Raw genomic sequence first — 13,931 nt, forward strand, 5'->3', positions numbered from 1 at the left:
GAAGAGAAATACCCTGTGAAAATAGCCCTAATCTCTATCTGTTCAGTGATAGTTCTTCCATGTGAATCGTCAATAGATTTGATGGTGTTAGTTTTCCTCCTTTGGCTGGCTTGCATATGGAAATATTGGTATTTTTGTCACCAAGTTTGAACCAGTGTTGCTTTACCCTTTGCCGCCACTTTAAATCCTTCTCTGTCAAAGTTGTCTCCACTTCCTTCTGAATATGTTTCATTTGGGATAGGTGATCACCTGTGCCAGTGTCTTGGAGGTAACCAATCTTTGCCATTCTAGTGGTGATTGCCGAGCGATCTTCCTATTGCCTCTTCTTATTCCAAAACTGCAAGTCTCTCTGACATACACGAAGCTTCTGTCTTAACTGGCTAGCCTTTCCCCCTTCTCCTCCATCCTTCCTCCATGCCTCAGTTATTGTATTCAAGCAATCTTCTCTCAACTCCCAAGCCACTTCATATCTAAAACAGCTCTTTCTTTTTTTTTCTTTTTTCTTTTTTTTTCCCTTAGGACCTTTGGTGTGCTTTTCAATTACAAGGGGAGAGTGATAAGATTTAATTGCAGCAAGGATAGTACACGAACCATTCTTGAAGAGCTCATTCCATTTCTTGTTAGCAAACGCTCTATCTATCCTTTCTTTTATGAAAGCCTTTCCACACCTGTTACTGGACCATGTGAACCTCAGTCCCTGTGAATGGATGTCATTAAGCCCACAGGAGTCAACTACCATTCTGAAGGACTCGATTTGTCTATAAGGCCTGCTTGCTCCACCCACTTTTTCTTTCTGGTGCAGGATCTCATTGAAGTCACCTGCACAAAGCCAGGCAATGGGGCTGGAAGGTTTTAGCATTTGCAACAATTGCCAACTGCTACTCCTTTTGGCAGAATCAGGGTGTCCATAGAACCTTGTGAACTTCCATGTTGGTCCAGGGTCTCCTTCCTGAATTAGTGCACTGATATGCCATCTTGTGTAGTTGATTATTTTGACATGCCAAGCTTCCTTCCAGAGTAATGTAATGCCTCCACTCATACCCACACAATTCACAGCAAAACAACCATCCGTCTTCAAACTCCTCCTCACCTCCTCCAATCTTGTTTTTTTGCTCTTAGTCTCCACAAGGAAAACTAATTTGGGCCACTTTTCCTTAGTTAGATTCTTAAGGACACTAACTGTCCAAAGGTTCCCAAGCCCTTGGCAGTTCCATACTAATATACTCATTGGAATTGGCAAGGCTGGGTTCCAGCCTCTGCCATTTCATGGTGGTTCTCCTTGTTTTCAACATACCTCTTTGTTCTCTTTTCACCAGGATCATATTCATGTACCCTCCTCTTACACCCCCTCTTTTAGTTAGTTCTCAGGGCCTAGTTTGAGATGTTTGCCAGAGACTCTACCTCATTGCCTTCTGTGTGTGAGCCTCTTTCTCGTGCTTTTCCTTTCCATTTCTTAGTGTTATTCTTCAAGCTAGCCGTAACATGTGTCCTATAGTCACCTCCTACTTGTTGGTTGTCTGTAGTTTTCCTATTGCTAGACTCCTTGACCTTTGGACCACGTTGCCCCTCATTAGAAACATCCTTACTAGTAGCTGGTATTATGCTCACTCCACTGTCTAAAACATGTGCCATTGTTTTTTTTTTCAACCCCTATTCCTATAGGTGTTGTTAAGTCAGCCTCTATTTCCATTCCCATGATAAAAACATGTGGACTTTGGGAACTAGTGTTTTCCCCAGATATACTATTTTCATGGACATACATTGCCTCATTGTGTTCTAAAGATTTACTTTTGGCCTGAACTGAACTAGGGACCCCTAAGTAAGAGCCAAAGTAGTTACCTTTTCCCAAACTTCCTTCATTAAGCTGTTGCATTCTGCAGGCTTGAAGACCCTTTTCCTTCTTTTCCGCTGGTAAACCTTCCTGCTCTTATGCCAGAGCCTGTTGATTGACAGCCTGAGATTTTGGCCATGCCTCCTCTCTGACAACTTCGGCTCTATCTCTTTATTGTTCCCCATACTGTTTTTTATCATCGTCGGAGCCACCGTACCTGCGACTGTCAAAGACGTTTGTGTTCCTCGGCTGGACACGGAGCCAGAGACCAAACTGTTGTGGAGCTTCCTTCTCACCTTGATGTTCAGGTCGCAGTCTGGTGCAATCTTTGCCCTTGTGAAAGAGCACCGCACATTGAAAGCAGAAGTTCTGCAATCTTTCGTATTTAAATGAAATCCAGTGCTTTTTCTTGCCAACCTTTATCCATTTCCCTCTCAGAAGAGGTTTATGGATGTCCACTACTACCCTCACTCTCAAACATCTCTCCCATGCACGTCCATCTGCTTCAATATCTACCCGGATCACGTGTCCAATGGAGGCTGTGAATTGTTCTCCTAGTTCTTCTGTCATGGTAGCTAGTGGCAAGTTATGGAGCTGAACCCAGAAAGGTTCATATGCAAAATGTAATTCACTTATGGAATCTATTCCGTCCACTTCTAGCAACGTAAGGAGATGTCTATCAAAAAACCAAGGATGACCACTGAAGATTTTCTCTTTATCTGCCAGAGTTTGGAACTCGATTAGAAAACATTGGTCTCCCAACTCTTTAAATCTGACCCATCCTTCCAACCTCCAGATTTGAGACATTGTAATCCTGAAAGCTTCACTGTTAATTCCTTTCTCTGTCATAGCCCTCCCAACTATGCAATGTTTTCCTCTTCTGTCCTCCTCTTTTGATAAATCCTGTTTGACGTGAAAACAAGACCTTTCTTCCTCTGATAAGTGTAGTCTCTCCCAACGCTTTGCCAAATCCTCTGCCTCCATTTGATCACAACCCAAGAATGAAAGGAAAAAGAAAACCCCAGAAATGAAAAACTAAAACTCACAGGATGTGAGACATAAATCCTTTTAGACCAAAGGCACTGAAAACCTCACTCTTTCTCCAAGGAAAGGGAGGACAAAATTTTAGAAGACTTGACCGACATTTACAAGGTTATCTGTTGTAAACAGGTACATGGGATGAGAAATAGAAGAGTTACGTGATACAAATTTATTGATAGGCTGTTGTTAAAGGAAAAGCAGATAGACCGGTTGGAAGTTTCTCTTTCTTCAAACGTATGACATATATTGGCATGCCTTTTCTGAAAACATATGAAATCAATGGACGACTGCTTACCATTCATTCATGTAAAAGTTGACAATTATATAAAAGCTGACATTTATATAGAAGTCACCACTCCCATTTTATTTTTTTATTATTTTTAATTAATTATTAAAGAAATAATTTTAAATAAATTTTAAAAAATATTTAAAGAGATCATTTAAAAAAATATAAAATAAAAAATATATATTGCACTTGTCGGTAAAGTCCTAGCCGGGGAGCCACTCTCGGTGGCTCTAGTAGGACCTTTAGATTAAGGAGGTTTTTTTTTGGGGGGCATATTATATGTCTAGGGCATATTATATGTCTATCATTAATAGAGATCATATATTTATGATTTAATAGAAGTATTATATGTATAACGCGTGTTGAACTGGAAGTGCATGGTAGCTAGGTGGCTGAACGATGGACTGTTGCGTCGAATTGGTAGTGGTCGTCTGCTGGTGGCGGCAACACTACTCCTCATTGAGAGGCAGAGGGAAGGGAAGAACATTTCCTTCCGTAGGGTATTTCATTTCAGGTATAAATCAACCTCATAGTGTTAACTTATGTCATGCTAATTAAATGACATCTGATGTCGATTGGTTGTCGTTAATGGGCTGAAATCAGCAATTGTCGTTCCGTAGCATTTCTACTAAATTAAATTATAGGGGACATTTGGTTGGATGATAATTTTAAATAAAATTAAATAAAATATATCTATATTTCTTCAAATGGTAAGAAATATTTAAATTAAAAGCTTATTTATAGAGAATCTTTGGAAATAATAAACGAATCTGATCATCGATCTAGCTAGCTAGACCAAGATAAATATATATATATATATATATATATACATACATACATATATACATATTTATAATCTCTTGTTTTAGGAAGCAAGAGATCGAAAAGAATCCATCTTGAAACTTCCAATAAAATATTACCACAAAAATTAAGAACAAAGGAGATTCTTCCTTTTTAAATCCAAAACTCAGTACGACTCGAAGATGATATTACATGACATGCGTTAATTTGTTCTTAATTTAAAAACCCTATTGAGAAATTTCCTGGAAACTTCTACTTATTTATTTTATTAGAAATCCTTTACGCATGCTAGAGAAGGATCGGAATCCAAAAAGTAGGCATAAACACTTGTATGAATAAAAAATAATATACATATAAAATAATAATCATTTTTTATTTACATGATATAATTTGATTAAGATAAATTTTAAAATTAATTCTTATACATGCGGGCTTAAAATATAATAACTCTTTACCAAACACTTTTAATTTAAAATATAATTATATAAAAAGTTGTACGCATTCATCTTTCCTCTACGTGAATATATACTGTCCCATGTACGTACGCCGGCCATGCTTTCGCGAGAATAAAGTAATGTCACACCGGAAAGCACGTGGAGAAAAGAAAACCCGACAGGAGAAGATCAGAAGACCGAAGATGCCAAATAAGCATGGAATCATGGGAGAAACTGTTCTGTTTTGTAGTGGGTTCGATGCGTTGGAATAGGTTCTTGAAGGCGAAAAAGAACGTATCCCAGTTTGATGAAATCTTGCAGTGGAACGATTCGGCCGGAGAGAAGGCTTTCCACGATGCAAAGACTCGGTTTTGGCTAAAGTTGAATGGCCTCCCATGCAACAAGATTCCCATGCCCAGTTCAGATCTTTACATCGATGATCATATCGATTGGAATCCCAAGATTGATCCCCATCTTTTGAAAGGCTTGGAAGTTGCAGCCGATGAAGTACTACAGGAATTGGCAGATCAGGCGAACGAGCAAGAGAATACTAATGTTTCGGGTTAATAATTCTTGGCGCAGCCAATTGGTAGTACTTTTGGGGGTGCTATATATAGTTTGATAATTAGCTCTTTCAGTCAAATAGAATCGAGATTCCTTTTGTACGTCGATCGATATTTGATACAGCAGACACCTTGATTTTGGAATTTTTGCATCCTGAATGTGTTTATATTATAGTTATAATCATGTACATCATCTAATTTTTCTGTAAAGAAAAATAGTTCTTTCAAGTTTCCCCGAACCAAATAAGAACCTAGTCTCAACCATGTCTCAATCATACTTGATCGATCAATTTTTCTCGTGTGGTTGTTGAAGAAATGAGAAAAGCTTGATAAACCTACTGAGGGGATAAAAACACATTGATGAGTTGAGAGAAAATACTCGAGACAACGCAACAATGGTGAAAAGAAGAATCACTTTTCTCATCTCATTATCAGCAGAATACAAGTTTCTTATATAGACTGTACATAAAGTATAATGTCAAAAATAGAAACGAGTCAAAAGGAGACCAGTTCTATTCAGTATATATAAATGAATACTTTTGTTCGCTACATTCCTAGCTAACTTTATTAAAAAACTCCTATGTCATGCGCCCACTATTGCTTTTTGTTTTTTCTGTTCTGATCACAGTAGGTGCACCATCACAATGTGCACTACCTGATGCACCACTTGTGTCGTGGACAGCAGTTGTAGGCTGCAGATTTCTTGTTGAAGTTTGTGACTCCCCCTCAAGATGGGTATAGATGCATAAGGTGCCCATCTTGGATGGTACAAAATAGAAGGTGGTAGCAAGGAGGGCCTTGGTGAAGATGTTTGCCAGTTGAAATTTGGAGGCTATGTGTATAGGTGTAAGAACCTTAGACAATACATTTTCCCTAACAAAGTGGCAGTCCAATTCTATGTGCTTAGTCCTCTCATGAAAAACTGGATTTTTGGTTAGATGGATTGCTGATTGGCATTCACAATACAAGAGTGTTGGCTTAGGATGGTCTATGTTAAAGTCCTTGAGTAGAGAGATTATCCAGACAATTTCACAACTGGTATGGGCCAAGGCCCTATACTCTGCCTCTGCAGAAGATCGAGAGATTGTGGCTTGTTTCTTGGACTTTCAGTTGATTAAGGAGTCCCTAATGAAGATGCAAAAACCTGTCATGGACCTTCTAGTTTCTGGGCAAGCTGCCCAGGCAAAGTTACTTAAGGCCTTTATATGCAAAGCTAACTGTGAGGAGAGGAGATTACCTTGTTCTATGGGACTTTTCACATACCTTAGAACCCTATGAGCTGCAACCATGTGAATGTGGGATGGCTTGTCCATGAATTGGCTAAGAATGCTAACAACATATGTAATATCTGGTCGAGTTGTGGTTAGATAAATCAACCTCCCAATCAATTTCCTATAACCTGTTGCATCAATTAAGAAGTCTGAGGATAAATGTGGCAACTTATGATTCATTTCTATTAGAGTGTTAGCTGGTTTGCATCCAAGTAAACTAGCATCTTCAAGGATTTCTAAGCTATATTTCCTTTGACATAAGTGAATACCCAAGTTTGATTTGGCAATTTCCAATCCAAAAAAGTACTTTAGGTTGCCAAGATCCTTAATCTTAAATTGAGAATGGAGGTATGCCTTTATACTGTTAATAGCAACCATCTGAGAGCTTCCGATGATTATGTCATCAACATAAACTAACAAAGCCACAAAACCTGATTTATCATTCCTTATAAACAAGGAATAATCTAACTTGGACTGTTGGAAACTAATTGAGATAAAGGAAGAGGAGAATTTTGAATACCATTGGCGAGATGCTTGCTTAAGTCCATAAAGAGACTTATGCAACTTACAAACCAGTATTTTATCTTTAGAGTGTGATGACTCCCCTTGAATTTGATGCCCTGAAGGCAAATTCATGTAGATTTCTTCATCCAAATCTCCATGGAGAAAGGCATTGTGCACATCCAATTGGTATATGTGCCAATTGTAGATGGTTGCCAATGCTAAGAAAATTCGAACTATTGTGTGCTTGGCTATAGGGCTAAAGGTTTCTTGATAGTCAAAACCTTCTTTTTGTGTGTGACCCTTAGCCATCAATCTAGCTTTATGCCTTTCTAAGGTTCCATCAAACCTTAATTTAACCTTATACACATATTTGCAGCTAACAGTAGATTTACCAAGGGGGAGAGTGGTGATAGTCCAAGTTCCATTATTTTCCAAAGCTCTCAATTCTGAGTTCATTGCCTCATGCCAATGTGGAGATCTTACAGCTTCTTGATAACTTTTTGGTTCATGTAATAGAGAATGAGAGAGGCCATATGATCTGTGATTAGGTGATAATTTTGTGTAGGTTAAGTGTTGATGGAAGGGGTGTGCAGTTGAGGCAAGTTGACAGTGATAGTCTTGTAGGTAAGTGGGTTAATGTCTAACTCGATCTTACCTTCTAGTTGGAATGTCTTGCACAGAATCACTAGTAGAAGGTGATGAGTGAAGGGTTTGAGGTGAGGGTGTATGAGGATAGGTAGTTTGAGACTGCTTAAGTGATGAGGAATTGTTGTCAAGTGAATCAGGTGATAGGGGATCTGTTTGAGTGTGTGAGTGCATAATAGTTTCAGGATATGAAGATGTTGAATTTGACAATGGTGAGGGAAGGACCAGATCATATGAGAGTGTAGTATAGATAGTGTTGGAATCAGAATCTTGAAAAATGTGGATTCATAGAAAATGACATCCCTGGAAATAAAACAGGAATGATTCACTAAGTCATAGAGTTTATATCCCTTAACACCAGATGGGTAGCCAAGGAAGATGCATCTCTTGGCTCTAGGACTTAGTTTGGTTCTGTTATGTTGGAGGGTAGATGCAAAACACAGGCATCCAAATACCCTTTAGATGTGTGTATGATGGGACTGTTGAGAAAATGATTTCATAGGGGGATTCATTATTCAAAATGGGAGTTGGTATTTTGTTGATGAGGTGAGTGGCTGTCATGACAGCATCTCCCCAAAAATGAAGAGGCAAGGAAGCTTGAAAGATGAGGGACCTAGCCACACATAGGAGATGTTCATGCTTTCTCTTAACCACCCCATTCCGTTGAGGGGTATAGACACATGTCTTTTGGTATAAAATTCCTTTAGAATTGTAGAAAATAGGCATGTCGAATTCCAATCCATTGTCAGATCTGATTTTTTGCTTTGGCACTGAATTGAGTGTTAATCATGTGAACAAAGTTATGCAAAAGGGTCTTTGTTTCAGATTTTGACTTCATTAAATCAACCCAAGTGACCTGAGAGTGATCATGAACTATAGTCAAGAAATAATGATGACCCTGGATTGAAGCTTGTGAGTATTGGCCCTAAATGTCACAATGGACCAGTTCAAAAGGAGCTGCGGTGTAAGAGGTACTCAGATTGAAGGATTTTCTTTTCTGTTTAGCCAAATGGCAAGTAGTGCATTGCATATCTTTGTCACTTTTTACATTGGGAACACAAGATTGAATTAAATTCATTCTTTGTTGATAAATGTGTCCTAATCTAAAGTATCAAAGATCAAATTCTTGATGCTAGTCTACTTGGAAGACATGAGTAGAAATTGGTTGGTTGACAGTGTAACTGGAAGGAAGTGGAACATTGACTGTATTGCAGCTAGGTGGATTGGAAGTGAGGAAGTAAAGGCCATTGTATACCCTAGCAAGTCCAATTGTCATACAAAAAGAGAGGGCCTGTATAAAGCAAAGTTTGCTTAGAAAATAAGGCAAAGTGAGTGAGTTTGCTAACAGAAATTAAGTTGAAGATGAAAGAGGGTATACAAAGTACATTATTGAGAGTTAAGGAATCAGAAAACTTCACAGTCCTAATGTGGGTGACCTTGACTTGAGTTTTGTTAGGTAGTTGAACAAAGGATTGAGTCTCACAAGTGATGGAAGTGAGCAGTGATGCAGAACATACCATGTGGTATGTAGCTCCAGTGTCAAGAGTTCAAGGTGCAGTTTGTGAGTTGGTTGAGTGGTGGTTTAAAAGAGATGCAAAGTGTTGTTGGTGAGTTGTAGAGAAAATGGAAGAATCTGGCAAGGAATGAGTAATAGGGTGCAAATTTGTACCTGCCATGTTGGAAGAATAAGGGGCACTAGTTGTAGTGTTTGTAGATTTATCTTGGTTAGGTGATGGAAGGTTACCAACGTTGAGTTGAGATGTCTTAGCATTGACAAGAGCAAAGAGCTGTTGAATTTGTGCTTCAGTAATGGGTAACTATGATCCTTCCATGGTTGCCTTCTCATGAGTTTGTGATGTGACTTAGTTTACAGAGTGCCCAGCTTGCCTAGATGAAAAACCTCATTTTAACTTAGTAAATTTGAAGTTGGGAGGGAAGCCAATCAGTCGATAGCACTTGTCCTCTGTGTGTCCATTCTTACCACAATGGTAACATGTTACCTCAGATTTGTCTCTCTTCTTAAATTGGAATGCAGCTAAGGTTGAGGTTTCATGGCTACGTAGCAAGAGGGCACGAGTTTCCCTCTACCTTTCTTCCTGTAAAACCAATGAAAAAATCATATCCAAAAATGGCTTACGGTCATCAAAATAATCTGTCCTCTAATGCTATCAAAGTTTTCATTCAATCCCATTAAAAATTTAAAAATAGAATCTGTTTGTTGAGCCTTGGCAAGGGATTTTACAATGTTGCAAGTGCACAGCTCACAAGAACAATGAGGAAGGGGTCTATAGTTGTGCAATTTTTCCCAAGCAGCATTAAGCTGAGTAAAGTAATCACCTACAGTTGAGAACCCTGTGTGGTAGAGGCAAGCTGCTGTTGGAGTTGGTAAATCCTTACATTGTCTGGTTGTGCAAATCGTGCTTTGAGTTTATCCCATATTGTTTTGGCAGAGCTAATGTATAGAACATTAAATGCAATCTCCTTAGAAATTGAGTTTATAATTCATGAGGTTGTGAGGTTGTTGCATCTCAACCAAGGTATGTAGAGAGGGTCTGTGAGGCTAGGTGTCTTGATGGTTCCATCAAGGAACCCAAGTTTGTTTTTTATGGAGATGGCTAGTGTGAATGAACGATTTCATGAAAGGTAATTAGGTCCTGTCAAGTGTGGGGTTACCACCACAATGTTGGCATTGTCACTGTGATGTAAGAAGAAGGGGCTGTTGGGGTTTTCAGATGGAGAGGAGTTATGAGAGGTGTTAACAGAAAATGCTTCTTCAGCCATTTTAATGATAGGATAGTGAGTTGCAATTGTAGGAAGGTTGAATAAGAAGAAATAGAGAAACAAAAAGAATCAATAGGAGAAATCACAAGTGACCCACTCTGATACCATGTTGAAGAAATGAGAAAAGCTTGATAAACATGTTGTGGGGATAAAAACACATTGATGAGTTGAGAGAAAATACTCGAGACAAGGCAACAATGGTGAAAAGAAGAATCACTTATCTCATCTCATTATCAGCAGAATACAAGTTTCTTATATAGATTGTACATAAAGCATAATGCCAAGAATAGAAAAGAGCCAAAAGGAGATCAGTTCTATTCACTATACATAAATGAATACTTTTATCCACTACATTCCTAGCTAACTTTATTAAACAATAGCTATGTCATGTGCCCACTATTGTTTTTTGTTTCTTCTGTTCTAATCATAGCAGGTGCACCATCACAAGGTGACTACCTGATGCACCACTTGTGTCTTGAACAGCAACTGCATGCTGCAGATTTCTTGGTGAAGTTTGTGAGTTTCGTGTGGTTTGGCATGTATTGTGTTCTAGTTGGAATACGAATATGAATTTAGCTTACAGTACTTTTAGGCTATATTTGATTGTTGAGTTAAACTTAACTCATCTCATATGGTTGTGTATGGAAGATGAACCCAACTCAACTCATCTTAAACCAATCATTCCTGGGACCTACTACCTTTTCAAATTCCTATAAAAAAGTTAAATTCGTCTCAACCTGCTTCATACATTTCAACTTAAAAAGTTAAACTCATCTCAATAGGACCTACAAAATACTACTATTTACAACTCAATTCAACTTATATTAACATTCAAACGCAACCATATCTCGTGTTTGGTTTCATGAACTAAGATGTTAATTACTATGGCCACATATAAGAAAAACCCTTCCCATCCTATTATATCTAGAAAAAAAAATTAAAAACTTGAGTCTCGAAAGACAGAGACAAAAATATTTGAAATAGTTGTTATAATATTTATTAAGAACTTTTAATATCATACAAAAAAAAAAAAAAATTAACCACACTTAAAAGTTATTTTTCTAGCTATGTTCTTTGGTTCATTGCTATATTCAATGATAGTTGTTTTATTCTTTTTCGGAAGATAATATCAATACATTTTTCCCTAATATTCATTGAGCCTTGTTATATGACCAAAATTTCCAAATTGTTCATTCGGTGTTGAAACAGTGATTGAACCTGTTTTGCATGACATGTAACGTACGCTACAAGAAAATTACTTATTTGCAACTAATTATTTTCTATAAAAATGATTGTTTCTTATCAAAATAAATCTATTTTTATCACAAATAATCATAATCGTTGCAAATAATCTGTCGCAAAAACTTGTTTTCTTGTATTACGTTTGCCACACGAACCAAATCCTCATCTTGACACATTCCATTGCACTCGTGGGGCCGGTCTTAATTAATGATTAAGAGGGTCAAAAATTACAAGCCAAGGTACATAGCTAGTCATGGGATTGCATTCAAAGCATAACATCATGATAGATGCATATTTCCATGTTCTTAATCGTAAAAGCTAGGCTCGATGGCGAGGTTTAGATTCTTCTTTCTCAGTTTGTGTTTAAGGTAAACTAGGTAATGAATGATCAGATCATGTCAAATAACTTGGAAGAAGCAAAGAAATTGATGCAAATTCAAAGCATAAACACCTTCGACTCTTCTACACACCAATTGAGTTCTTTCTTTGGTAGTGATCATTGCATCGTCTATTGATGCATAATGCCACGTAAAACTATTTACCAATGGGAAGTTGAGAGTTTTTCATCTGTTTTCAGTTGAAATCTAGATTATGAAGACATCGATACAAGTCCCTTGTTGTTGATGCCATTGCCAAACCGGGTTTGTGAGGACATTGCGGAGATATACCGCTAGAAGGGCGAAGATGATCATGGCGGTTCGTTCATTTAGAGACTCAACAAATCCATCTGCTCTATTTATAAATATTGCCATGGAAAAATCAATTCGCTTCATTCATCATCTCTTTCTCTTTGGAAGTTGTGTTTTCCTTTCTCAGAGAAGAGACTTTGCATGTGAAGAGAATGAACAATTTCTCCCAGCTCCCTCCCTCCATGTGGGTTTTGTTACGGGCCTGCAAGAAACATGTCTTAGTGCTAGTTGGAGGACTTTGAGAAAGACATTTTGCATGTAATGTTCAATTTCTTTCTTTTCGCTACTATGATTGCTTCAATTAGCGAGGAATTGAAGAAAAAGAAATTGGAGCACTTGTCCTTTTTTCATTTTTTTTGGCTAAGTTTCCCAATATTATTTTGTCTTGTTTTGTAAAGAAGAAAACTCAGGAAAAGAAAGTTTCATTTTTTTTTTTTGAAAATATTGTTAAGTGCTGTATAAAAATATAAAATACACCAAACATTTAGCTTTTGTCTTCCAAGTGATCAAATTTAGCTTCTATTTGATCACTTGAAAAACAAAATATTTTGTTATGTCAAGCCACTCTTTTAAAAAAAAAATAAAAAAATGAGAATTTTCATTCCTCTAGTTTTTTCTAAATTCTTTGAAGTAGACTTTATCAAGCTACCTGTCTGAATTGCAAATCAAAGTGCATCGTTTCCACCCATGCTTTCTTCTCCATGAATGACATGAGCAATTGCTTGTTGACATTGACATAACCCATTTAACTACAAAAACACAGTTCCAGTAAACACAAGGCAATTGCAGCTATTTCCTGCTATTGAGATTACGTATTGAGCCCCTAGCCGATTTGATTTGTGCTCAATTCAAATGAGATTAAGAAGGGGGCCCTTCCCTATAAGAGCCCATGCCCAATGAGATCGGGCCGTAAGACACGAGGAGGCATTGGGCCCATTAAGGAATCTCCTAAATTTTGTTGTAATATAGGTAAGGATTTCTCTTCCATACACTAAAACTCTTATGTCCTAAGCGTTAGAAAATCTCCTATGTTATATTTTGGATGTTCGAATTAGGACTCGCATCTTAGTGACTTTACAAGGCATGGTAGCTGCCAAAGCAGCCAAAGATTTCTTCCAACACCATCTCGAGTTATAAAAGATAAGAAATCCAATTTTTAGAAGTATTAATAATTTAAGTTGCTGCCAATAATCCAAATAGTCCTTAAAACCCTACCCCTACCTAGTACTACAATTATAAAGGTATAGAAACATGCACGAGAGATTTCTATATATACTACTTTGACATATAGACATGATCCACATAAAACACATGTTGTTAGGAGCCTGAGTACAACACAACAACATCACACAACTAATGCACTCATAGGTTTTCATGCTTGACATGTTTAGAAATAAATGACACACTTAAGCAGCAAATGTAAGAAACTCACTCACTGCATATAAAATATTATAAATATAGTTGTGAAACTCAAAAATCAAATTTTTATCAAAGGTAGATATTTTAGCATAAAGAGGATAGGCATTATCAATCATTCATTAAGCCATGGTTATTTGCATATTGACATGTCATGATTGATTAGTTCACCGTTCTATGATACATAGGCAACAACTAGTGACTAGAGAGGAATATGTTTTAAACCACACATAACCAAGGCATCTCATGCACAGTTGTTTGAAAGCTTTATCAATCTTCTCTAAAGTTTTAAAAATGGATTACTATTAACAACTCCAAATGACTCTAGAAGTCAAATTTGAACATGTTAGCATCTATTTTTACCAAAAGCTCATGTATCCCTTGAAATGCACAAAAAACGTGTTGTCATCAATAACTCTAAGTAGAC

General features: G+C 37.4%; 2 protein-coding genes across 2 annotated transcripts; both read right to left on the reverse strand.

Moving 5' to 3' along the window:
- Positions 1–313: 313 nt before the first annotated feature.
- Positions 314–1,228, reverse strand: LOC122293792. The gene has a single exon (XM_043102262.1). It carries the CDS (start codon positions 1,226–1,228, stop codon positions 314–316), a length of 915 nt encoding a protein of 304 aa, XP_042958196.1.
- Positions 1,229–2,002: 774 nt separating this feature from the next.
- LOC122293793 lies at positions 2,003–2,815 on the reverse strand. The gene has a single exon (XM_043102263.1). It carries the CDS (start codon positions 2,813–2,815, stop codon positions 2,003–2,005), a length of 813 nt encoding a protein of 270 aa, XP_042958197.1.
- Positions 2,816–13,931: the final 11,116 nt, after the last annotated feature.

Source organism: Carya illinoinensis, chromosome 14 (genome assembly GCF_018687715.1).
Source record: "Carya illinoinensis cultivar Pawnee chromosome 14, C.illinoinensisPawnee_v1, whole genome shotgun sequence".
In the NCBI taxonomy this organism is placed as follows: domain Eukaryota; kingdom Viridiplantae; phylum Streptophyta; class Magnoliopsida; order Fagales; family Juglandaceae; genus Carya; species Carya illinoinensis.